The 25340-nt window shown below is 44.1% G+C and overlaps 1 protein-coding gene across 4 annotated transcripts in view; it reads right to left on the bottom strand.

Moving 5' to 3' along the window:
- The window catches only part of tcea3 (transcription elongation factor A (SII), 3), a 40208-nt gene extending 15189 nt beyond the window's left edge, over positions 1-25019 (bottom strand). For 2 of the 4 annotated variants that reach the window (XM_078237972.1, XM_078237971.1), the window contains exons 1-8: positions 24943-25019; positions 22782-22844; positions 19076-19181; positions 18103-18223; positions 13813-13899; positions 8620-8697; positions 6570-6647; positions 2820-2900 (exon numbers count right to left, since the gene is read on the bottom strand). In XM_078237972.1, the coding sequence (XP_078094098.1) occupies positions 2820-2900; positions 6570-6647; positions 8620-8697; positions 13813-13899; positions 18103-18223; positions 19076-19181; positions 22782-22802 (572 nt within the window). In that variant the 5' untranslated portion in view covers positions 22803-22844; positions 24943-25019. Of the gene's footprint in view, positions 1-2819; positions 2901-6569; positions 6648-8619; positions 8698-13812; positions 13900-18102; positions 18224-19075; positions 19182-22781; positions 22845-24777 lie in introns of all 4 variants that reach the window. The other 2 variants (XM_078237970.1, XM_078237969.1) reach the window with 2 other exon arrangements.
- Positions 25020-25340: the final 321 nt, after the last annotated feature.

The raw sequence follows: 25340 nt of genomic DNA on the forward strand, positions 1-25340 counted from the left end.
CATTTCATGATTTTTGGCCATTTTTCCAGGGAAGGAATTAGGAAATGAAAATAAGTGCTTATTTTGAAATGATTGGTTCTGATGCAAACTGTATTCGCACACATTTGGTGAGAGGGGGTGGGGGAGGAGTGCTATGATATAAAATGGCGAACATGGTCCTGACACTAAACTGGTTTTCCCAAAGATTGTCAACGATAAGCAAATTGTTACTTTGTCTCAGTAATCAATAAACACTTTACATTCATCATCAGTCACCTGAGAAATCATTAATCATGTGGAAGTAAGTAATCGCAGACCCTGAGGAACTGCCTAAGAAGGAGATGATATTGGGAAGTCTTTGACCTTGGTGCCTGGCAGGGGTGATCTAATATCATAGAATCCCTACAGTGCAGAAGGAGGCCTTTCAGCCCATTGAGTCTGCACAGACCCCAATCCCACCCAGGCCTATTCCCGTAACCCCACATATTTACCCCGCTAAATCCCTGAAACTAGGGTCAATTTAGCGCGGCCAGTCAACCTAACCCCACATCTATGGACTGTGGGAGGTAACTGGAGCACCCGGAGGAAACCCACGCAGACACGGGGAGAACATGCAAACTCCACACAGACAGTGGCCCAAGCCGGGAATCGAACCCGGGTCCCTGGCGCTGTGCCACCATGCCGCCCCTTAATATAGGCCTTCACTTCAGGCTGTGCACACAGGATGATAGAAAAGAGAAGCCTCGAGTATAAAAGCTTAAGTAATGAGCTAATTGAGGTGCTCAAAAGTGATTAAAGGGAAAATAGATTTAAACTGTTTTATGAATTGGGAAAGTCTAAAAAACGGTGACATAACCTCAAAATGAGAGCTGGGATGATGTCAATTTCAAAACTAAGATTGCCAGATTTTTGTCAATAATGATTGTGAAGTTTCGGGAAGCCAAGGCAGAGAAATGGGGTTAATGTACAGATCAGTCATGACCAAACTGAACGGCAGAGCAGACCTCTATGAGCTGCATTTTATACACATCCACCACCCACCAGCTTAAAAGCCACGGCCAAATTTGCCTCTGCTTGATTGCGTCGCCTCAAAACAAATTGATGGCCATCGGGGCATTCGTTGACTCAAAACCACACCCCCTTCACCTCATCTGGGGGGAAATCCTGCTTTCAAGGTCCAATGGCCAATCAAATGCCAGCAACCATCTTGTCCCAGCAGCATCACTGTGAGCAGGGGCCGCTCCAGGAACAGCGTGCAATCCATCACAGCATGGAATCAGATTGGAAGTGGAGCGGGTGGTGGGGGGAGACACCAGTCTGGGAGGACCAGGTTTGGAAGGACACTGGGGAGCTGGAAAACAGGCAGGATGATGTGGGGGTAGAGAGTGCTGTGAGGCCATCCATTGGGCACTGGGTACTTGAACATGAAGGACATTTCCCCCCCATTCCCCCCCAAACTTGTAAAAAGGCCACCAGGTGACTCCCTCACCCTGATAAAAGACCAGCGGTGGCAGGTGGAGGCCCTTAAGTGGCCATTAATCGACCACTGAAGGGCCTTAATTGGCTCAAGGGTGGCCAGTTGCCCCAGTGCCTTCCTCATCCCTGGTAAATTATCTGCGGAGATGGGTAGGAATGGTCATCCGACTGCTGCCATGGCAGTTGACTTTACACCCCCTCATCACCCACACCCCCCTCTGTCAGCCTGTTCCTGGGGAATGTAAAATTCTACTGTACATCGATACGAGACTGAAGACAGTGAGGTGGCATTTTAAAAACATAAACATGCGAAGGCAAGGTTCAGCCAAGTTCAGAAGAAGAATGGCAGGAAGCAGTTAGGAAGTAGCACGGTTACCAACAACTGTGGCTATCAAATTCATTCTTTTGTTATGATTACATGAAGAACTGACTGAACTAGGCAAGTTAGATCATAAGTGTTACTCAATACAGCCCAAGTATTTTGAAAGCAAGATCTCCTACACAGTCTGTCACTCTAATTCACTCTTTGCCAGGATTGGAACATTAAGGAGCTCCTTACTTCTCCCAAGTCTTTCCTTTTTGAGTCATTCAGAACTAAAGCTTCCCATCACAGTCCATTCATTTCATGTTCCATTTTATTTTTCAACCTTCCTGTCATCTCACATTACTTTCCTAGCCTTGAGTTCTGAATTTTAAAACATATATACACAGTGTGTACCTAACCTTAGCAGGCCTGGCAGCATCTATGGAGAGAAATAAGAGTTGACATCTCGGATTTAAATGACCCTTCTACAAAGGTAATTTAGATTCGAAACAAAGAACAAAGAAACTTACAGCACAGGAACAGGCCCTTTGGCCCTCCAAGCCTGCACCAACCATGCTGTCCATCAGAGCTAAAACCCCCTACCATTCCAGGGACCATATCCCTCCATTCCCATCTTATTCATGTATTTATCAAGACACCCTTTAAAAGTCACTATCATATCTGCTTCTACCTCCCCCGGCAGCGAGTTCCAGGCACCCACCACCCTCTGCGTAAAAAGCTTGCCTTGTATATCTCCTTTAAACCTTGTCCCTCGCACCTTAAACCTATGGCCCCTAGTAATTGACTCTTCCACCGTGGGAAAAAGCTTCTGACAATCTACTCTGTCCACGCCCCTCATAATCTTGTAGACTTCTATCAGATCCGTCGTTCCAATGAGAACAAACCAAGTTTCTCCAACCTCTCCTCATAGCTAATGCCCTCATTAACTCTGGTTCCTCTCTCCATGTTTGCTGCCAGACCTCCTGGGTTTATTCAGCATTTTCCGTTTTGACTTCAGATTTACAGCATCCTCAGTATTTTGCTTTTCTATGCATCTAACCTTTCTTCTTTCATGTTCTCGGCTGAACTTCTTCGAGCTGGGGAGGCAACTGGTGGTGATTTGCTGTTAAATGAATCCCTCCTGCAACACAGAATAAAAGGTTTAAAAGCTGTTTCTTTGTACCCAGTAAACAGACTATAATCACAAGATGCCAGAGATGTGAAACTACAACAAAGGACTCACGGTGGCACAGTGGTTAACACTGCTGCCTCACAGCGCCAGGGACCCGGGTTCAATTCTGGCCTCAGGTCACTGCCTGTGTGGAGTTTGGACATTCTCTGCGTGGGTTTCCTCCGGGTGCTCCGGTTTCCTCCCACAGTCCAAAGATGTGCGGGTTAGATTGATTAGCCATGCTAAATTGACGATAGTGTCAGGGGAATTAGCTAGGGTAAATATGTGGGGTTACAGGAATAGGGCCTGGGTGTGATTGTGGTGGGTACAGACTCGATGGACCTCCTTCTGTACAGTAGGGATTCAAAGATCCCAGGACAACTTTTTCTGGAGCAGGAAGAGGTGAAATGAACGTTAAATAGAATTTTTAGAAAATAATTATGACAATTAGGCAGAACTATTTTCTTGTGGTGAGGGAATCAGTAACTAGGAGTTTTCAATTTTAAATTGTCACAAAGAGTGAGTAGAAATTTCTTTATTCAGAGGGTCGTAAGAATACTGTGTCACAGGAAATGGTTGAGGCAGTGACCACTGCATCTTGTAAAGGAACATTGGGTACATATTTCAAACAGAGAAAAATAGAGACAGATTACGGAGATTGATTCAATTCATAGAATCCCTACAGTGCAGAAGAGGCCATTCAGCCCATCGAGCCTGCACCGTCAACATTCCCACCCAAGTCCTATCCTCATAACCTCACGTATTTACCCTGCTAATCCCCCTGACACTAAAATGCAATTTAGCATGGCCAATCAGCCTAACCCGCACATCTTTGGACTGTGCATGGAAACCCACGCAGACACGGGGAGAATGGTAAAAATTCCACACAAACAGATCATAATATTTCACTGAGTAAAATAAATGTCTTATCCTGCCTCTGAGTCTTTTGCCAACTGTCTTAAATCTGTCTCTCATCGTTAATTACCACATCTTCTGCCAATGAACACAATTTCTCCGTATTTACTCTTTCAAAATTCTCTGTGATTCTGAACCCTTCATTAAATCTCTCCTTCATTTTCTCTGCTCCAAAGAGAACAATCACAGCTGCTCTGGAAACTTCACATAACTGAAAGTCCACAGTCCTGGTACCATTCTAATAATTCTCCCTGCATTTATCTGGATTGTTCCTTTACAGTCTCAATCGGGAATAAAGTGAATAGACATTTCCCTTTAAGATTTACAACAGAAATAGATATATTTTTAATTCTTTACATGGGATGTGGGTGCCACTGGCAAAGCCAGCATTTGTTGCCCATCTCTAATTGCCCTTGAACTAAGTGGCTTGCTAGGCCATTTCCGGGGGCAGTTAAGGGTCAATCATATTGCCATGGGATGGAGTCATAGAAATACAGTCATTGAGTCATAGAGGTTTACAGCATGGAAACAGGCCCTTCGGCGCAACTTGCCCACACCACCCTTTTTTTAAAAAACCCCAAAGCTAATCCCAATTGCCCGCATTTGGCCCATATCCCTCTATACCCATCGTACCCATGTAACTATCTAAATGCTTCTTAAAAGATAAAATTGTACCCGCCTCTACTACTACCTCTGGCAGCTTGTTCCAGACACTCACCACCCTCTGTGTGAAATAATTGCCCCTCTGGACACTTTTGTATCTCTCCCCTCTCACCTTAAGCCTATGCCCTCTAGTTTTAGACTCCCCTACCTTTGGGAAAAGATATTGACTATCTACCTTGTCTATGCCCCTCATTATTTTATAGACCTCTATAAGGTCACCCCTCAGCCTCCTACGCTCCAGAGAAATAGAGTCATAGAGTCACATGTAGACCAGACCAGGTGAGGACAACGGATCTCCTTCCCTAACGAGTGTTAGTGAAGGGTCTTCATGACAATCAATGATAGCTTTGTGGTCACTAGCCCAGTGGCACAATGGTTAGCACTGCTGCCTCACAGCGCCAGGGACCTGGGTTCAATTCCAGCCTCAGGTCACCATCTGTGTGGAATTTGCACATTCTGCCTGTTTCTGCGAAGGTTTCCTTCAGGTGCTCCGGTTTCCTCCCACAGTCCAAAAACATGTAGGTTAGGTTGATTGGCCATGCTAAATTTCCCCTTAGTGTCATGGGAATTAACAGGGTAAAAACGTGGGGTAATGGGGATAGGGCCTGGGTGGGATTGTTGATGGTGCGGCCTCGGTGGGCCCAATGGTCTCCTTCTGCACTGTAGGGATTCTACGATTATGAGACTAGCTTAAAATTCCAGATTTATGATTTATTAATTGAATTTAAATTTCACCAGTTGACGTGGTGGGATTGAACCCACGCCCCCAGAGCATTTGCTTGGGCCTCTGGATTATTAGTCCAGTGACATCACTACTATGCCATCATCTCCTCCTAAAAATGCACCAAAGTACAATTTTTGCCATTCACTGAGGTGGATTTAAACAAACAACATTTCTTACATTATCCTAGCATTACGAGTTAATATTCAAGTTCTGCCTGTGTTCACAAGTTCAAGCCTGGGAGTTAGCAGTAATATGCAACAAGTACAGACAGGTGAGCACTGGAATTTACAGCTATGATCTTGACTGGGAATCTATTTTATTCATTGTGTGTGTCTGGTTCCAATGTCATTAAAGACTATGTAAATCAGTACAAGAGTGGGTTTGTGACATTGTGGCTGGGTCTTTGGTCTCACTGCTCTCAGTACTAAGTTGGTACTGGTAGGTTTTGTTGACACTAGGCTCTCTGCTCAGAGAAGTCCTTATGGAACAGAGCACATCAGGCAATGACTAAGCCCCTGTTTTCTCCAATGATATAATGAAAATGAATGGGATCTTACCTCCCAGATGTTGTGTTCTTTGGTACTACCCCTTAAGGTGAAGTAGCTCCAACATGTGGTCTCTGGTCTGTATTGGATTAGCTTAGGATACGGCTAGGAAGAGGGCAGGCAGTGGCGTAGTGGTATTGTCACTAGACTAAAAATTCAGAGACCCAGGGCAATGCTTTGGGGACCACAGCAGATGGTGAAATTTGGATTCAATAAAAATCTGGAATTAAAAGTCTAATGAAACCATCGTCGATTGTCGTAAAAACCAACCTGGTTCACTAATATCCTTTAGGGAAGGAAATCTGACATCCTTATCTGGTCTGGCCTACATGTGACTTCAGACCCACAACAATGTGGTTGACTCTTAAATGCCCTCCCAAGGGCAATTAAGGATGTGCAATAAATGCTGGTCCAGACAGCAACGCCCTCATCTCATGAATGGTTAGGAGTTGTGTAAAAGTTGTGCTGGCAGGCAGCGTGTGTTTTAGGGAGGCAGTGACGTCGTGTTATTGTCACTGGACTAGTAATCCGGAGAGTCTGGGGACCTGGGTTCGAATCCCACCTTGGCAGATGGTGAAATTTGAATTCAATAAAAATCTCAACACTGCCTGATTTCCACAATCACTCAAGCTTCTGACACTGTCTCAACTAAGTCTTGAGAACGGTAAGATGACCGCATGAGGAAGAGCCAAAACCTTCACGAGAGCAGTCAAGGTGAGTGAAAATAAGCCTGTTTATGCTGGTTTCAATCTCTATTCCTAGTCTGCTGATAGGATAGAACCAAACAGTTACCTTTCACCTTTCTTATCTGTTGAATGCTTCCTTGGCAGTTCCAAAGTGATTGGTGGTGATTTGCTGAATGAGTCTCTCCTGAGATGGAAAGGAAATGGATTTTAGGCCTTTTCAGTGTTAACCATTCCTCACACTCAAGCACACGACATTATCACCGTGCAAGATTCACTGCTTTCCAGAAAGTAATTATGGAACTCCTCTCATTCACCCCAAAAAAAGCCGTGTGTGACTTGGGAACAGCAACATCAGAATGATCAGAACCTCAGTGAACTCCATGAACTCAATATGTCACTGACAACCTGCAAACTTGACAAAGGTGTTAATTTTATCCAAGTAATTATCATTGAAGTGCCAATGTCCATGATCGACTGACTTTTTAAGTTATCAGCGGGGATTTATTTTGGTGTATCATGCTCAATGATTAATGCTTTTTTTTGAGTCAGCCACTGCCAAACTTTCATAACTAATCATTTGAATAGTTTGATCAGCCATGATCCAATTGGATTGGCAAAACAGGTTTGACTGGCTGAATGGTCTCCTCCTGTTCCTATGATAACAATATAGCTGTCTTAGGCTCCCCTGATGACTCCTCATTGGGAGGCTCAAGCGGGGGGGTCTAAGGCATGTGAAATAACGCCACCTGTATCAGAAGAGTTCCAGATTTAATTTACAATCAATTTATTTACTTCAGCCAGCTTAAACTGGAGGCATCATTGGCTGTGTAATTCTTTTATGCCTATGTCACTTCCTTCTCCTCATCACTGACAGTCATACCTTACACTCCCCGCAAAGCATTCTGGGATAGGTTACCACAAATAAAGGTAATATCCCAAGCTCTTGTTGGATATGAGGCACTTTAGAATGGTTCCAAGAGATCCAACAAGGTGCTATGTAATAGACATCTCCTTCCTTTCTTAGAGGCGTTTGGTTAGGAATCAAGAAGTCAATGGCCAGGACTTCTATTGACAGATCAAATGAGGACAAGATCAGGTTAGCACTGCTGCCTCACAGCGCCAGGGATCCGGGTTCGATTCCCGGCTTGGGGTCACCGTCTATGCAGAGTTTGCACGTTCTCCCGTGTCTGCGTGGGTTTCTTCTGGGTGCTCCAGTTTCCTCCCACAGTCTGAAAGACGTACCAATCAGGTGCATGGGCCATGTTAAATGCTCCCTCAGTGTACCCAAACAGGTGCCAGAGTGTGGCAACTAGGGGATTTTTCGTAGCAACTTCATTGCAGTGTTAATATAAGCCTACTTGTGACACTAATAAATAAACAAACAAGGTTCAAATGTCACCATTAAGACTCACTGTCTAAGCTCGCATTTACAGAACAGCCAGAAGGGTTACAATTGTCTGTAAAAACCTTTCACCCAAACGCAAGTTAGTGCCATCAGAATAGATGGCTGGTGGGGGGCAGTTTGGGGGGGTGGGGGGTGGGGGGCGGGGGGGGGGGGGGGGGGTGTTTGGCAGTGAGAGGAGTAGGAGCTATTCATACATGCAAAACAAATCTTGGAAATGAGTCATTAAACTAATGGGGAGATTTTTCTTCCAGATGTTAACCACTGGATTTTCTAATCACATGCACAGGCCATCTGCTGGGAGAAGTTAGCATTGAGATGCATCAGCAACAAAACAGTGTTGAATTGTCACAATCAGTGAACAAAGTCAAGAAACAAGCTGTCAATGTCACTTAAATGGAGAACTCATCACAGAAAGACTCCACCTCAGCAATACGACAGGGAATAAAACTTTTTAATTGCCCACAACTTCAATTACTTTATATATTTTAAAACACAGCATTCTGCGATAGTCTAAAAGTATCCCACATCATGAAAATAAAGCTTTTGATTTGTTTTTTGCTTAGCCAGCATTAGGGAAAAACAAAAGCCATCACGGCCATCACAACAAAAGTCATACATAATTCAAATGTTGGTGCTTTTTGATAAGGGTTGCATCTTTCTGCTACTCCTTTGTAAAAAGAAAATAGAAGTTTGCCTGATGACTCTTCAAAAGGAGTTTTCCCCCTTCATAACGAAATACAGCTAGTCCTACCTCTCTTCGGCATCTGTGGAGTTCTTCCTGGACGTAGGTGAGAGAGTCATCGGTGACATCGAGCTTGAGGAGTCTCTCCTGCAAAGTATCAGAATCATTTCATAAAATTCTCAAGGAGTACAAATAGGGCAGTAGTTATACTGCCGCTTGCGCATCAATAACAGCGTACCCTTCAGAGCAGTGCTGTAACGCCAAAGCTAATCTTTTTCCGGTATTCTTCCAAAAGCCCAGGTTAAATATTAGGATGGGGAAGACATCCACTTCCATAGCGCCAGGCGCCCGGGTTTGATTCCCGCCTTGGGTCACTGTCTGTACGGAATCTGCACATTCTCCCCATGTCTGCGTGGGTTTCCGCCGGGTGCTCCGGTTTTCTCCCACAGTCCAAACGATATGCTGGTTAGGTGCATTGGCCATGCTCAATTCTCCCTCAATGTACCTGAACAGGTGCCAGGCAACTTGAGGATTTTCACAGTAACTTCATTGCAGTGTTAGTGTAAGCCTACTTGTGACAAATAAACTTAAAACTTAAATTTAGCTTAGGAAGCAGCCACTTGTACACATTGTCCATTATAGGACACACAGAGCTCCCACATGTTCAGCAATTTAATTTCTTTGTATTTATGAATTTTTGCATGATGTTGACTCATATTGCCTGCACGGTACAATAGGACATACCTCAAATCAGAAACTTTCTTTGGAATCTAATGACAGTGTAACTCTAGTCGATGTAATTGCTATTTTGGAAATAGCTAGGTACTGTAAGGGGATAATGGGAGGATTCATGTTTTGGGGAGGCAACTTAAAATGAGGTAAATGGTCTTCTTCATCCAAATGTCACCCAAATTGCGTGGTTAAAGTGTAACTTGCTCCAATGGGTCAATTATAAAAATAATTCTTCCTTGGTCAGAAAACACGGTTAAATGGAAGCTTCCAATATTTACAATAATGTTAAACTTAAAGGAACCATTTTAACTCCCCATTCACACACATTCATTCATAAGCTTTATTTGTTCCTTCTTATACCCAATATTTAATTGGATAGATGGAATGAAAGGAGCATGGTTGGAGAAAGATCTTTGTCTCATTCAGTATCTCATTGTGGGGAGTATAAACCAATGAATTTACCCACAGGTTCAACTGGTTTTAGTTCATTAAAAATTCTTCAATGCTTTGTCTTGTCCCATCACAAAGAAAGAAGCAACTTTGCAATCAAACAACCCTTTGTAAGTAGAGGAACAGCTTGATAAAAACATTTTTGCGCTATTTGAACGATACAAGTCTGAAAATCATGAAAGTGCCCCACCATAGGAGACCATTCAACCCATCATGCATGTGACAACTCTTTGGCAGAGCTATTCAATTAGTCCCACTGCACCTGCTGTTTCCCCATTGCCCTAAAGTCTGTCCATCAGGTATTTATCCAATTCCCTTTTAGAAAATTACTTTTGAATCTGTTTCCACCAGCATTTTGAAGCAATACATACCAGATCATAACAATCCTGTGAAAGAAATGTTTCCTCCTTCCCTGACTAATGGGCATTGGGGGGTGAGATACACCATCGCCCTGGTAATGACATTTCGGTTTCGTTAGATAAAGTGCCCTTTTGACGTTTTGTTTTAGTTATAGTACCTGACCAAGGGCTGTCACCCCCTGACATCTTTGTCTGGGTTAATCAGAAGAGTATACATATTTGCGGGGCGCGGGGTGCCGGGGGGGGCGGGGGTGTAATGTTTCCTTGTGTGCCGCTTGTCTTTTTTCCATTCACCCTAAGTCTGTACCCTCAGGTTACCAATCCTACCATTGGAGAGTTTCTTCTTATTTGTTCTATCAAAATAAGTCAGGATTTTGAACACCTCTGTCAAATCTCATCCCTACAGTGCAGAAGAGGCCATTTGGCCAATCGAGTCTGCACCGACTTTCTGACAGAATATCTTACCCAGACCCTTTCAAACTGCCCTATCTCCTTAGCCCCACACAATAACCATGACTAATCCATCTAAACTACACATCTTGGGACGCTAAGGGGTAATTTAGCATGACCAATCCACCTAACCTGCACATCTTTGGACTATGGGAGGAAACTGGAGCATCAGGAGGAAACCCACGCAGACACGGGGAAAATGTGCAAACTCCACACAGACAGTCACCTGGAATTGAACCCGGATCCTTGGCACTGTGAGGCAGCAGTGCTAATCACTATGTCACCATGCCGCCTTCTCTGCTCCAAGAAGAATGCAGCTTCTCTCCACATAACTGAAGGCCCTCATCCCTAATGGCATGCTTGTAAAGCTTCTCTCCTTAGGCCTTGACATCCTTCCTGTAATGAGTGTCCAGACCTGGCCACAATACTCCAGCTGAGACCTAACCAGTGTTTCATTACAGGTTAACATGATATCCTTGGTTGCGTACACCCAAGAACACTGCACGTGCAAATCTGTGTTAAGGTCACAATCTCAGCCAGTAACTGTTTCTTCATTGTGTGCAATGTGCAGGATTCAACCATTCTTCCTGTGAACCACCCAAGTGACCAGTGCAGGAGGACCACCCGGCCCATCCAAGCATGCTTCGCTATTCAATGAGATTACAGCTGATCTGGGGCTCAACTCCCCATATACCTTGATTTCCCGAGAGACCAAAACTCCATCTATCCCATCCTTGAATATAGTCAGTGATGGAGCATCCACAATATTCTGGGATGGAGAATTCCAAAGATTCACAACCTTGATTTCCCGAGAGACCAAAACTCCATCTATCCCATCCTTGAATATAGTCAGTGATGGAGCATCCACAATATTCTGGGATGGAGAATTCCAAAGATTCACAACCTCTTGAGAGACGAAATATCTCCTCATCTCATCCCGGAATAATCGTCCTCAATTTAAGACTGTTCCCCATAATCTGCCTTTTACATTCCTCAGCCAATGGAAACAACCTCTCAACCCGGTGAAGCCCTTACACAATCATGTTTGAAGTTTATTTGTTAGTGCCACAAGTAGGCTTACATTAACACTGCAATGAAGTTATTGTGAAAATCCCCCAGTTGCCACACTCCAGTGCCTGTTCGGGTACACTGAGGGAGAATTTTTTTAGCATGGCCAATGCACCTAACTAGCATGTCTTTCAGACTGTGGGAGGAAACTGGAGCACCCGGAGGAAACCCACACAGACACGGGGAGAACGGGCAAACTCCACACAGACAGTGACCCAAGGCTGGAATTGAACTCGGGTCCCTGATGCTTTGAAGCAGCAGTGCTAACCACTGTGCCACCGTGCTGCCCCCGTATGTTATATATTTATGTTGCCAAGGCTATCCAACAATATATCCTGTCACCTTCTAAGATGCGAGTACATGCACTCTCAAATAGCTCTTTTCCAGCGCCCAGAACTGAACAAATTTACACTAGCTCTCCTCACACTTCTTACTAAAGGGAAACAATTCATTCTTTTCTGCATTAAATTTCATCTGCCCATTTCAGCAGTCCACCTTCATCCTCCTGAGGTGTATTACTATTCTCTTCATTCTGAGTTTCATACCATTGGAAAACTTTGAAGTTACATCATGTATACCCAAGTCCCGACATAGAAACATAGACATTGAAAATAGAAGCAGGAATAGGCCATTCAGCCCATCGAGTCTGCACCGATCACAATCCCACCCAGGCCCTATCCCCATAATTCCATGTATTTACCCAAGCTAGTCCCCCTGACACTAAGGGGCAATTTAGCATGGCCAATCCACCTAACCTGCACATCTTTGATCTGTGGGAGGAAACCGGAGCACCTGGAGGAAACCCATGCAGACACGGGGAGAACGTGCAAACAGACAGTGACCCAAGCCAAGAATCAAATCTGGGTCCCTGGCGCTGTGAGGCAGCAGTGCTAACCACTGTGCCACCATGCCATCCATATACTGACCTCTGCGGTATGGTTCCATTCAGTCTGATAAATAAGCGTTCACCCATACTCTCAGCTTTCTGTCACCTAGTCAATTTTGTATTCACGTTCATCCCATGGGCTTTCATTTTGCTAACAAGACTAACATGTGGAACTTTTGAAATGTTTTGCAGAAGTCCATGGGCACAACATAAACTACACTAACCTTATCAGCTCTGCTGGTGACTCCAGCAAGGAACTCAAATCGTTAGTCAAGCAGGATTTGCCTTCAGCAAATCTGTACTAATGTCACAATCGCAACCAGTCATTAACTGTTTCTTCATTATGGGCACTGTGCACGATTCAACCATTCTCCCTGGGAACCAGTGCCAGCTGCTGATCATCCTCTCCTGCAGCAGAAACCGAGTCAGGAAGTGCTTCTCTTCCCAAAAAGCTGGAGATTCTGTTGGTCGACAGAAATGTTCAAGACTGGGATTGACAGGATTTTGTGAAGCAACAACATCTATGGATAGGGAGCAAAGGCTGGTAAATGGAGTTGGGACATAGATGGTCCATGGATTTGACTATGGAAATTGTTGCTTAACAGTTAGTCTTTAAGACTAGAATTTTTCACAGTAACTTCATTGCAGTGTTAATGTAAGCCTACTTGTGACACTAATAAATAAGCTGTAAAAGAATGGCTGAATGGTCAACTCCTTTTCCTGCCTGTTTCATGTTTTGAAGAGAATGACTATGAGGAGATTAACTTTCTACCCCAGAGGGTTGTGGAAGCTATGGTGGCACAGTGGTCAGCACTGCTGCCTCACAGGGCCAAGATCCCGGGTTCAATTCCGGCTTCGGGTCACTGTCTGTGTGGAGTTTGCACATTCTCCCCGTGTCTGCATGGGTTTCCTCCGGGTGCTCTGGTTTCCTCCCACAGTCCAAAGAAGTGTGGGTTAGGTTAATTGGCCATGCTAAATTGCCACTTAGTGTTAAGGGGATTAACAGAGTAAACACTGTTATGTGGATAGGGCCTGGGTGGGATTGTTGTCAGTGCAGACTGATGCACTGTAGGATTTCTATGGTTTCTATGATAGATTTCTGATTAGTGATAATGTAGAGGCTTACGGGGAAAATGGGTGTAAAAGGCATTGAAGTGTCTTATCAGCCATGATTGTATCGAATGGTGAAGCAGGCTCGATGGACTGAATGGTCTACTTCTGTTCCTAACTATCTCAGGTGGTAATAGGATGCCAATTGTACCTGGATGGGGGTAGTTCATCTGCAGGACAGTAAAGGGCTAACAAGCATGATCTCACCTGTGCCGGTCCTGTTGTCCATCGGTGGAGTTCTTTCTGAACATGGGTGAGGCTGTTGGCGAGAACTTGGAGCTGAACATATCTTGACTAGAAATCAAATCAGAACTACTGGTGAGAAAACTCCATTCAAACAAACTCTGTCACATTACAACACCAGAGATAATCTGTGGATGTTTGAATTACAAACTAAAAACTAACATTTGCCACTCAAACAACAGTGTTAAAGAGTAGGCAGAACCAGGCCACGGAACAAGCATGGCAACAACAGCTGGAGAGTCACCTCATAATCTAGCACATGTGGTTAGCACTGCTGTCTCACAGCTCCAGCGATCCAGGTTCGATTCCCGGCTTGGGGTCACTACCTGTGCAGAGTTTGCATGTTCTCCCCATTTCTGCGTGGATTTCCTCCGGGTGCTCTGGTTTCCTCCCATAGTCCAAAGAACGTGCTGGTTAGGTGCATTGACCATGCTAAATTCTCCCTCAGTGTACCCAAACAGGCATCGGAGTGTGGCGATTAGTGGATTTTCACAATAACTTCATTGCAGTGTTAATGTAAGCCTACCTGTGATACTAATAAATAAAACTTAAAAGATGTGGTTAAAAAAGAAAGACTATGGCTGGAATTTTACCACCCCTCCTGCCACGGGAATAAGAGCGAGCAAGGGGTGGGACATGGAAAGGACCGTTGACCTCGGGCAGGATTTTACAATTTTGAGACCAGTGAGGCCGTAAAATCCCGCTTTACATTTACACAGAACCATCCACGTCCTCAGGATGTCTCGATGCACTTTACAGCCAATTAGTTCGTTTTGAAGTAATGTCCTTTAAGGAAGGAAATCTGCCGTCCTTACCCGGTCTGGCCTACATGTGACTCCAGATTCACAGCAATGACTCTCAAATGTTAGAATGTAACCAGTGATAACATTGGATCTGTTGTAGTGTGATCAATGGTAACAAGCTGTAAGGGTCAGCTGACCCAGTAAACTATGTAACCAATGACAAAATGATGTGATGATCAGCTGACCAGCTGACTCAGTATAAATAAGAACCTGTTGGAAATTGTTGTGGAGCTTAGAATGGCCCAAGATGATACCTCAAGTGTTGGAGTAATGAAGTTTCTTTATTAAACCTATTTCTTTGATTTATCTGTTGGAGTAAGTGTTGTTTCATTTTATTTCCGACAACTGAAGATTGCCTTCTGTTGGATGAACATCAAATGCCCTCTCAAATGGAGGGCAGTTACAAATGGGTAATAAATGCTGGCCCAGGAATGAATGAATAAATAAAATTGTAGCCCTTGTTGTAATGTGGGAAAGTCAGCAAGCTTCCACAAATTGCCAAATTATAAAGATAATTGTCTTCTTTTAAATGTGGATAGAGGGATAGACATTAGCACAGGACCTGGGTTTGAACACCACTGTTCCTCTTTGAAACTGCTCCACTGGATCTTTCATGTCCACCTGAGACTGCAGAGAGTCTCAGTTTAATGTTGCATTGGTAAGACAGAAGGCCATCTCCATCCCAAGAGATCCCCACTCCCACTTAGAAGAACAGTAGAAATGTTCAAGGAGATAGAACAGGTTTCATTTTCTGACGTCTTGCAACTCTGACGATCCTTGCCTATCTGGTGCACATTTCAAAAATTCACGATTTTTTCCCCACCATTAATTTAAATCAATTCCACATCCAGCTCTCCACTTCTCCAAAGCAGTTACAAAATGTAGGGCCAACGGTGTAATTCAGCACTACCAGCTCTGTTACATATTTAAGTGATTGAATGATTACTTCAAGAGTCACTCACATTATTTGATGGTAATGTCATTCGGGTGTTTCACAGGTTCCTGTTTAGTTTCATTCTCTACTCTGTACAGGCAGCAGCTCCTACAGTAAATCTGGTGTTGTTATTTTGAATCTATGGGTGGAATTTTACTGGCACGTCCGCCCGAGTTTTGTACGGTCCCACCCAAGGACAACGGAGAATGCGTTCTCTGTGCCTCGCCTGCCCCCAGAATCGGGGAGGGCATGCTGGTAAAATTCCGGCCAATGTATACAAGCTACATCTTTTTCTTTTTGTTGAAAACCCACAACCCTAACATAGTTAGGACATTCCAGGCTCATATTGCTCTGCATCTGGTACAAGATCAGACTGCTAGAGCAACAACTTACACCAGTAGTGAAAGGTCTTGTGTGACTTCACAAAAGGTTTTCAAACAAAAAGTGTAGAAGTTCAATCATGATTTTATTGATTGGCAAAGCAGGCTGAAGAGGCAGGGTACCCTAATCCTGCTGCTGTTTCTTACATGGACAGATAGCAGTACAGCAGTTGCATTACCATAACTTCCAACATACATGTCAACCCAATATATAAGATGGCCCCATTTTTCCAGTCCCAAAGATCATGGCAGAATTCTCCCATTTTGAGCCATGGTCCATGGCAGGGTGGGAATGTGGTACATTTCCCAATAAGGAGGGCAGTGATAAAATACACCAATCTTCCGGCAAACTCGTTAATTATGCACCCGAGTGTTTCATGCCATATTCACTGGTGGGTCAGGACTGGATGTAGTGTAGTCCGCCATCATGTCCGGGTGCCATATTGAAAAGGTGCTCAACATCACTGACCCACTATTGAAGAAAGAGTGTCCCAGTGGCCTATCTTCTGATACCTGAAGGCGGACCTCCTGAGAATGAAGATTGTGTACAAAAATTATGAGGGATGTAGATAGGAAGAAAATTTTCCCTTAGTAGAGGGGACAATAATTGGGGGCTTAGATTTAAGATCAGGGGCAGGAAATTTAGAGGGTAAATGAGGAAAAACATTTTTACCCAGAGGGTGGTGGGAATCTGGAACTCTGCCTGAAAGGGAGGTAAAGGCAGGAGACTCACAACATTTAAGAAGCATTTAGATGAGCATTTGAAAAGCCACAGCACACATGGCTATGGACGGTATGCTGGAAAATAGTATTAGAATAGATAGATGCTTGATGGCTGACACACATACGATGGGCTGAAAGGTCTCTCTCTATGCTGTAAAGCTCTCTGACTCTGAGCTAAATCAAAGGCTAACTCCAGCAAAGATTTCAGAGCTACTTCTGTATGTCTAGTGTTGCAGCAGGATACCAAAATCGCTCAGAGACTATCTAAAGATCTCAATGCCAAAATTAAATGATTCACATTAGGCAGCCGCAAAAACACAAGCATCCATGAAGTCACATTGGCAACATGGGTGAAACATCCATGAATTTTGATGTGTCCAGCGATCAAACTACAGGGTGGAAATATTCAAAAACAGTTCTACTGAAAACCAGAATAGGTGAGAAGACTTAATTCGCGATGGTACAAGACTGCAAAGCCAACTGAACAAAACTAAAGCTCATTTTCAACTCCAGGCTGAAAATCAAGTTCCCTGCAGGAGTATTTGTCCATGTCCATGACAATAGTTGGATGGAGTGACATTGGGGGGGTCAATAATGTGTGGAATGGGCATCCTGGTGACTTACACAAAGAATGGAGCATATTAATGTGGGGGTTATGTTCAGATCCCATATGACCAATTAAATCAAGAGGCACCAGTAAAGAAATAACACCCCCGTTGCAGTCAAACCGGGGAGGGAGGGCTAACATCCGTAGTTCAACTTTTAGATGTGTGTCTCAACAAGCCATTCAAGAGTCACTAATGTGCCAGTTGGAATAGGTGGATGTTTGCCAGAGAAAACACAATGAATTTGAGGGCTCTTAAAATGTTTTGATTGTAATTAAAGGCACATTTGTAGAATAACTTCATGCAATAAACCATTCCACAATGACTTCATATGAAATACCAATGCAATACCAATACCAAATATCCCCCCATCCTGCCCACATTTCAGAATGACAACCACCCACACATTTTATACTCAGCGTACAAGTTGACCACTCTCCCCCTGCACAATTTTTGGAGGCTTCAAAAGTCAACTTAATGCCACATTCTGCAGTGAATTACATTAAAAGCACGTAATGTTAGGAAAATAATTTTTGTTTTAGTGTTCTAGCCCACGCATCTGGAGAAATCATTAACTTAAGAGCATATTCACGACACTCAGAACCTTATAGCAGCAGGTACATATTAAGCTGCCTTTTGAAAGTTCTTGTAGAATCTGATACAAGAACCCACTGTGTGGAAAAGAATTCTCAATTCCACTCTGATCTTTTAGACCATTATATTAAATCTACGACCTTGTGTCACTGATGTACCCATCATTGTTACTTTAGCATGACAATACGATGCAGAATGGTCCCCAATTACTTTACCTCTCCACATATTTCGCTTTTGAACGTTTTTGGGGTGTTGGGGACATTGTTGGTGACTTGTCTTTCTTCTCACCCTCTTTCCCTGCTGCCTTCTCAGTCTTCTGAACAGGAATTTCTGAGGCTGGAAGAGAAAAAGCATCGAGATACATTTTGATGTCTTCTTGGTGTTTACAGCGAATCCACATGTAATCAGTCGAACCAGTTATATTCGAAAGAAGCAAATTAAAGACAGACTAGAGGTGCTCCCTATAATCAGCTCATGAGTATAATTTTTTTAATGTGTAGTTACTAGCAATACGATTGCAAGGGAAAGGCTTCAGAAATGCATTCAAGAGCGAGGTAGTTCACTCAGCTTGCAATCTCAGTGTGACAGATGACATTGCGAAATGTTGGTGGAAAGGTTGTGACCAAGAATCGTGACAAGAGGGAGTAACACCTCGTGGGAGCAGGTGCACAATTACTCAGAGTTACAATTCAGGGCACAGTGGGTTAGCACTGCTGCCTCACAGTGCCAGTGACCCGGGTACGATTCCCAGCTTGGGTCACTGTGTGTGTGGAATCTGCACGTTCTCCCCATGTCTGTGTGGGTTTCCTCTGGGTGCTCCAGTTTCCCCCCACAGTCTGAAAGACATGCTAGTTAGGTGCATTAGCCATGCTAAATTCTCCCTCAGTGTACCCGAACACGTGAAGGTGTGTAGCGACTAGGGAATTCTCAATAATATTCCTTATCAAAACAATAATGTCAAATAACTAGATGTGTGGTTGCTGTACATTACTGTGTACATTGTTTTTCACACCGAAGATTAATGCTTCATCAATAATAAATGAAGTAATTTATCGAACATCTTGGGGAAATGTGGTCACTGACATTCCAAACACGGATTTGTTGTTTCTTTCAAGGCATGGCTTGCTTTTGCAGGAAAAATATCTCTATAACAGTTGGGTTCCTGCACAGAACATGGCTTTGCCTTACCGAGAAGCTTCTTCCAGTTTTTGATGAGAATTTTAGCTAGCGTGATGACTTCCTCATCTGTGCTGTGTTTACGCATCGCGTTTACGGACATTCCGATTCTTGTACTCTGGTCAAAGATAAAGAGGGAGGGCTAACTCAAATGGGACAACTCAATCATTCTTCAGTTAATGCACCAGAATTTCACTGACACTGCAGTAAGCGGCAGATTCAATCCCAGCAAAGAAGATTAAAATCAAAGTTCTCACCAGGTTCAACAAACTGAATGGACGTAGTTTTGTGCACTGTGCAAACAGCACTATAACATTTACACAAGATAGGGTTACCAACTTCTTGAAGGACATATTCTTGAAGGTTTCATCACATCACCTCCCATCTGGAGGAACAGCCTTCTCTAGCCCCACAATTTCCAAAAACTGTTTCTAACTAATAAATGAAAAAGTATTAAAAGAGAAATCAGGAAAATATATATTATATAATTCTTCTCCTTTGGTTTGCTTTCAGCAATTGAATCTTCCATTCCGAAAAACTTCAGGTTATCCCTGGGAGGGATGGCAACACCAACATGAGGATACTTATGGAACTGTTCTTGAGATCTAGCCATCAACCCGAGGGCTGTATTCATTACCCATCCATAACTACATTGAGACAGATGTAGGCCATCTCAGAAAATATCTTGTTGTGAGGGACAGGCATGCGAGTGATCGGAAATCAGATCAGAACAGGAGGCCGTCTCGGCACAGCCCAAAGTGCTCTTCTTCAAGGTGTACACTGTCCCAGGTCCCTGCCCTGATGTTGTGAGTACAGGTTTCATGAGTAGAGAATGATTTCCGTTGAGCTGCACAAGGACTGCTTTCAGCCATGGCTTTAGGGTTTACTGGGCCAAGTCTGTCAAGCTTTTGGCTCGCAACATACTGCTCACCACACTAACCTCGGCCAATTCATTTCCGCCCTGTATCAACCCTTCATGCTTTGCAATTGGAAGTTGCTTTGGAGCAGGAGTGGAGTGTGGCAGCAGAGAAGGCCCAAAGACTACAATTTTCACTTTATCTGCATCCCGTCTCTGCTCAGGTTAAAGATTGTTTTGCACTACCCCAGTGACGACTACATTTACCCTTTGCCTCACAAGAGCAGCTGCCCCTGCACCTATTGGGAATCTTCCCATTTCCTACAAGAGTTACCATTGGCTGTTGACTAGATTGCTCACTAATTTAAATTGTGGACAGTTTCTTCTTTTTTATTGTGGACTAAAGCTCACACTTTTTTCATTTTAAACACATTATATTCAGAAATAAAGAGTGTTTATTCGAGCAGTTTTTGGCGGAATTGAAAGTATTGCAGCTTCCAAAGTGGGATCTGAACATATGTTAGCAATATGGAACAAGGCCTGGTCCAAGAACTCAATTTAATCATTTCCATCTTTACACAGTTCATGGTTTGGAACATTAAAGATCTAAAGGTGTGCAGGTTAGATTAATTGGCCATGCTAAAATTGCCCCTTAGTGTCAGGGAGATTAGCAGGGTAAATACATGGGGTTATGGGGTTAGGGCCTGGGTGGAGTTGTAGTCGGGGCAAACTCAATGGGCCAAATAACCTCCTTCTGCACTGCAGAAATCCAATGATTCTATGATTATTGCATACTCCAAATGCATGCTTTTCCCCCTACACACTCCCTGCCTCCCTAGGCCCAGATCATTCACTCACCGCAGCCTAACATGCTGAGTTGGGTTTGATAAATGAACCTGACTTTTCATTGGTTAGGTTAATGTGGAGTAAATAATATTTTTGGAACGGGTCCGGGAAAGTGGAACGTACAACTGGAACCTGGATGTAGTGCTGCTACCCCCCATGGTGTTATTATCCAAGTACATTACATAAGAGAATGTACCTGGGATTTCCATACATTATAACAGTGACTCCAAACTGGATGGCTACTTGTCAGCTGGCAATGGGCCAAATGGCCTTCTTCCTTGCAGTAAGTTTCAATGATTCTATGATTACATAAATTCAAAATAGCTGATTGGCTGCGAAACACTTTGGAAAGTCACTCTGGTCGAGTGCGTTCTTTAATTAGAATCCAGGAATCCAACTCTCAGTCGAATGTTGTGCACTGCCTATCAGTACACGTCATCGGTGGCACAGTGGTTAGTACTGTTGCTTCACAACGCCAGGGACCTGGGTTCGATTCCCGGCTTGGGTCACTGTGTGGAGTTTGCACATTCTCCCAGTGTCTGCGTGAGTTTCCTCTGGGTGCTCTGATTTCCTCCCACTGTCCAAAGATGTGCGGGTTAGGTGGATTGGCTGTGGTAAATTGCCCCTTAGTGTCAGGGGGACTAGCTAGGGTAAATGCATGTGGTTGTGGGGATAGGACCCGGGTGGGATTGTGGTTGATGCAGACTCGATGGGCCGAATCGCCTCCTTCTGCACTGTAGGGATTCTATAATTCTATGAACCCTTTTCCAATACCCAATATCATTCAGAAAAGAACCTAGATGAGTACTTGAGAAAAAAGGGAATACAAATATTTGCTGAAACATTGAGATAAGGAAGGTGGAATAGAAGACTCATGTGCAGTATAAACAGAAGCACAGGCTACTATATGATCCAAATGGTCTGTCTGTATATTTTATGTAATGTGATGGTGATCGGGGCTATACAATTGAGCAATGGCAATGATTTGTTCCTGTTTCCTCACTGGGGTGGTGGTGGGGGGCAATATGAGAGCATATTCAGTCCAATAAGCTCACAGAGAATGGTCTGATCCTGCCTTCTGTAATGATACTGTGCCTTTAAGAAATGTATTTATACCATGTTTCTTGTGGGGAATATGTTTAGCTCTATTTTATACAGTGCCAGTTTGTTTGCGCACCAGACAGCTCACATGCTGAGGATGCAGGCTAATGACTGATTCTAGCTAGGGGTGTGTTTGTGTTAATCTGAGATAATGCATTTTTGTTTATTTGGTTTTTTCCCTGGGGTTTCAGAGTAGGGTTTTGATTCGATTGACTGACAGAATCATCTGCTTATAGGGAAAAGCTGGCTGATGCTGCCAGGTTCTGAAAGAAGCAGGAGGTGTCTCACTCTCTCTCTCTGGAACCTGCTAGAGGAAATAGGCCTCTCTCTCTCTCTCTGTCTCTCTCTCCAGAGGTGCTCTGGAGGCTCGAGGACTGGCAGCCCAAGTACCAGCCTGTAAACCTGTGCGTTGTTAACTGATTTTGAAGAGGAGTTTAAGTCTATAAGAGGAATATTGCTTGAATTGGATCTAATAGAGATAGGTTAGCAGTTATGAATTGTATCTTGTCATGTTTAAGTATTTCAATTGGGTAACAGTTAAACTAATTCATTTATTATAGTTAAAGTGTATTGTTAAATAAAGTTTATTTTGATTAAAGTTTCCCAGTGTGTAAATAGAATCACACCTAGAGTGAAGCACCTTACCCTTACACTAAAGCCAAAATAGAAAAACTGTTGGGTCTAGTCAGGCTTCATAACGTACTTTAAGGTTTCTGCTCTGATACCCTAACACTTCCCCGAAGGCCATACATTTCCCAGCACTGGAATCAGATTCAGAAGCAAGGTCACTACTTCATCTTCCTCTCCATAGCTCAAGGCACCAAGACTAACTGGGGGATTGTTGCAGCGTCAGCCCAAGGCACTTCCCAGAGGAACATAGGGCACAGTCAGTTGGCAGTTTCTATAGTAAGTTACCTGTAGCAACTTTAGAGTCATCTTCACAGTTTGGAGTTCCTGGAGCAGATCAAGAGCACCATCCTATTTAGATAAAAACAAAAACAGAACTTCCTTTTTTATTAGAAAACTCTGGAAAGGTTCAGTCATTCTTTCATTAACACAGTTGTTCATTAGCTCTCAGCATTGGGGATCTACAAGATGTTGAAACATACACACAATGGGGATAGTACATCAAATAACATTTGTCTCTTATTAATTTACAATCTCACAAACTTTGCTCTTCCCCTCCCCCTGTCCCTCTCCCCCTCCTCCCCCCTTCCACCCACCCACCCCCCCCCCGTCCCTCTCCCCCTCCTCCCCCCTTCCACCCACCCACCCCCCCCCCGCCCCCCCAGTCTCCAGCCCCTCTTGCTTTCCCATCACTTTGCAAGAAGTTTGGATTTCAGTATTATACAGTACAAGCCATTCAAGGAGTACAAGTTCTTTCTGAATTTTATTCAATCTTGTATGATCTTGAAAGCCATTCAGTCCATCGTGTGCTGGGTCTTGACAAGAGCTATCCACACCGCCACCCCCCCCCCCCTCCTCCCCCTCCCCCTCCACTCCCACAGCTCTGTCAATTTTTCCTTTACAGTAAGAAGTCTCACTACACCAGGTTAAAGTCCAAAGTTTATTTGGAATCACAAGCTTTCGGAACGTTGCTCCTTCAGCATGTGAGTGGCCTGTATTTATCCAATTCCCCTTGGAAACACCAGCCACTAGGCAGCACTGCAGCACAGTAGTTAACACTGCTGCCTCATAGCGCCAGGGACCCGGATTCGATTCCCAGCTTGGGTCACTGTCAGTGTGGAGTCTGCACATTCTCTCCGTGTCTGCGTGGGTTTCCTCCGGTTGCTCCGGTTTCCTCCCACAGTCTGAAAGACATGTTGGTTAAGTGCACTGGCCATGCTAAATTTTCCTTCAGTGTACCCAAACAGGCACCGGTGTGTGGTGACTAGGGGATTTTCACAGTAACTTCATTGCAGTAATGTTTCTCTACACCCTAGTTATGACTGTAACACTACATTCTGCACTCTCCCTTCCTTCTCTATGAACGGTATGCTTTGTCTATATAGATGTGCGGGTTAGGTTGATTGACCATGCTAAATTGCCCATAGTGTCCTGGGATGTGTAGGTCAGGGGGATTAGCAGGGTAAATGTGAGGGGTTGTGGGGATAGGGCCTGCGGTGGGAGGGATTGTTGTCGGGATTATTGTCTGTTCAGACTTGATGGGCCGAATGGCCTCCTTCTGCACTGTAGGGTTTCTATGATCGTTAGTGCGTGAGAAGCAATACTTTTCACTTATATACTAATGCATGTGACAATAATAAATCAAAGCATACTTGTGGCACTAATAAATAAACAGACCGTTTCAGTGACAGAATGCACTTCCCCATTGCAACAGTCCCAGGGCTGGGGTGGGGTGAAGAGGAACGGAAGTGGGGGTGGAGGGGATGGGATTGGGAAGGGAGAGATTGGGAGTAGTTGGCCTGGAAAGAGAACAACATTCGTCGGATTAACTGGTTAAATCTAATAATAACTATCCCTGCTCGGGTCACCAGGCGGCGTCCGTACGCTTGGCAAGCCGCGTTGCTCTACTCTCGGTTTCGTTTACCTCCTTCCTTCTTACAAAAAATAAAAATCCGAGTCCGGAAAGCCGACGCTGTGCCTTAAACCCCCGGAGGGCGCAGCCCGCCAGACGGCACGGGGCGATCCCATTCCCGAGCAACTCGGGAGTTGGTCTGCGCTTGGAAGCGAACCACATGCTCGACAAATCGATCCAGGGCGGTCTAGAAAAGTTGTGTAGACTTTCACCCTGGACCAAGACAAGGAAAAGTTGCAGCGAAGGCGCTCAGAGTCTATTTTAACACTTAAAAAGTTTCAGATCTGCTGCCAGGGCGTGAGAAACTAACTCGCCCGAGGCTGAAATGTAACATTCTCTTGTCGATTTCCACAAGAAATCGATCAGCCTTACCATACTCTTCCTCGATATCATTTTATCCAGCTTTTTGGCGATTCTAATGAGGTTTTCCTCCCTTCCCATGGTGTCCTCGCCTGCACAGATCCGCAGAAAGTTAAGTTACAATAAATGAACGTGAGCAGAACAAAACATTTTTTTTCTTTCAAAATAAAGTTTCACCCGAGTTAATGGTGAGCTCCCGGGTAGGAAGAGGCGTGTCTCAACACTCGCTGCAACATCAGTCCCCTAGCGTGTACAGTAAAAAAAACAGGTGGTGTCAAACTTCAACATAACAGGCTGTGCCCAGAATAACCAGGCTGGGGCTAAACCGGGGCAAGAATTTAAAGAGAGGACACCCCGCGGAGTTCAGTTCTTAATAAAAGTAAACGCTGATTTTTGTGGGGGTTTGAGGGGGGAATAAAATAACTTCCAAAGTTCAGAAAGAATTTCTACACCCAGAAGTAACATTAAAAGGGACACAACAACAACAGAAAAACTTTGCATAGAAACCAGAAAAATAATGGGGGAAAGTAGCTCAGCAGGTCTGGCAGCATCTGTGGGGAGAACTCTATTCTCCA

The sequence above is a fragment of the Mustelus asterias genome, chromosome 21, assembly GCF_964213995.1.
Source record: "Mustelus asterias chromosome 21, sMusAst1.hap1.1, whole genome shotgun sequence".
Taxonomy (NCBI): domain Eukaryota; kingdom Metazoa; phylum Chordata; class Chondrichthyes; order Carcharhiniformes; family Triakidae; genus Mustelus; species Mustelus asterias.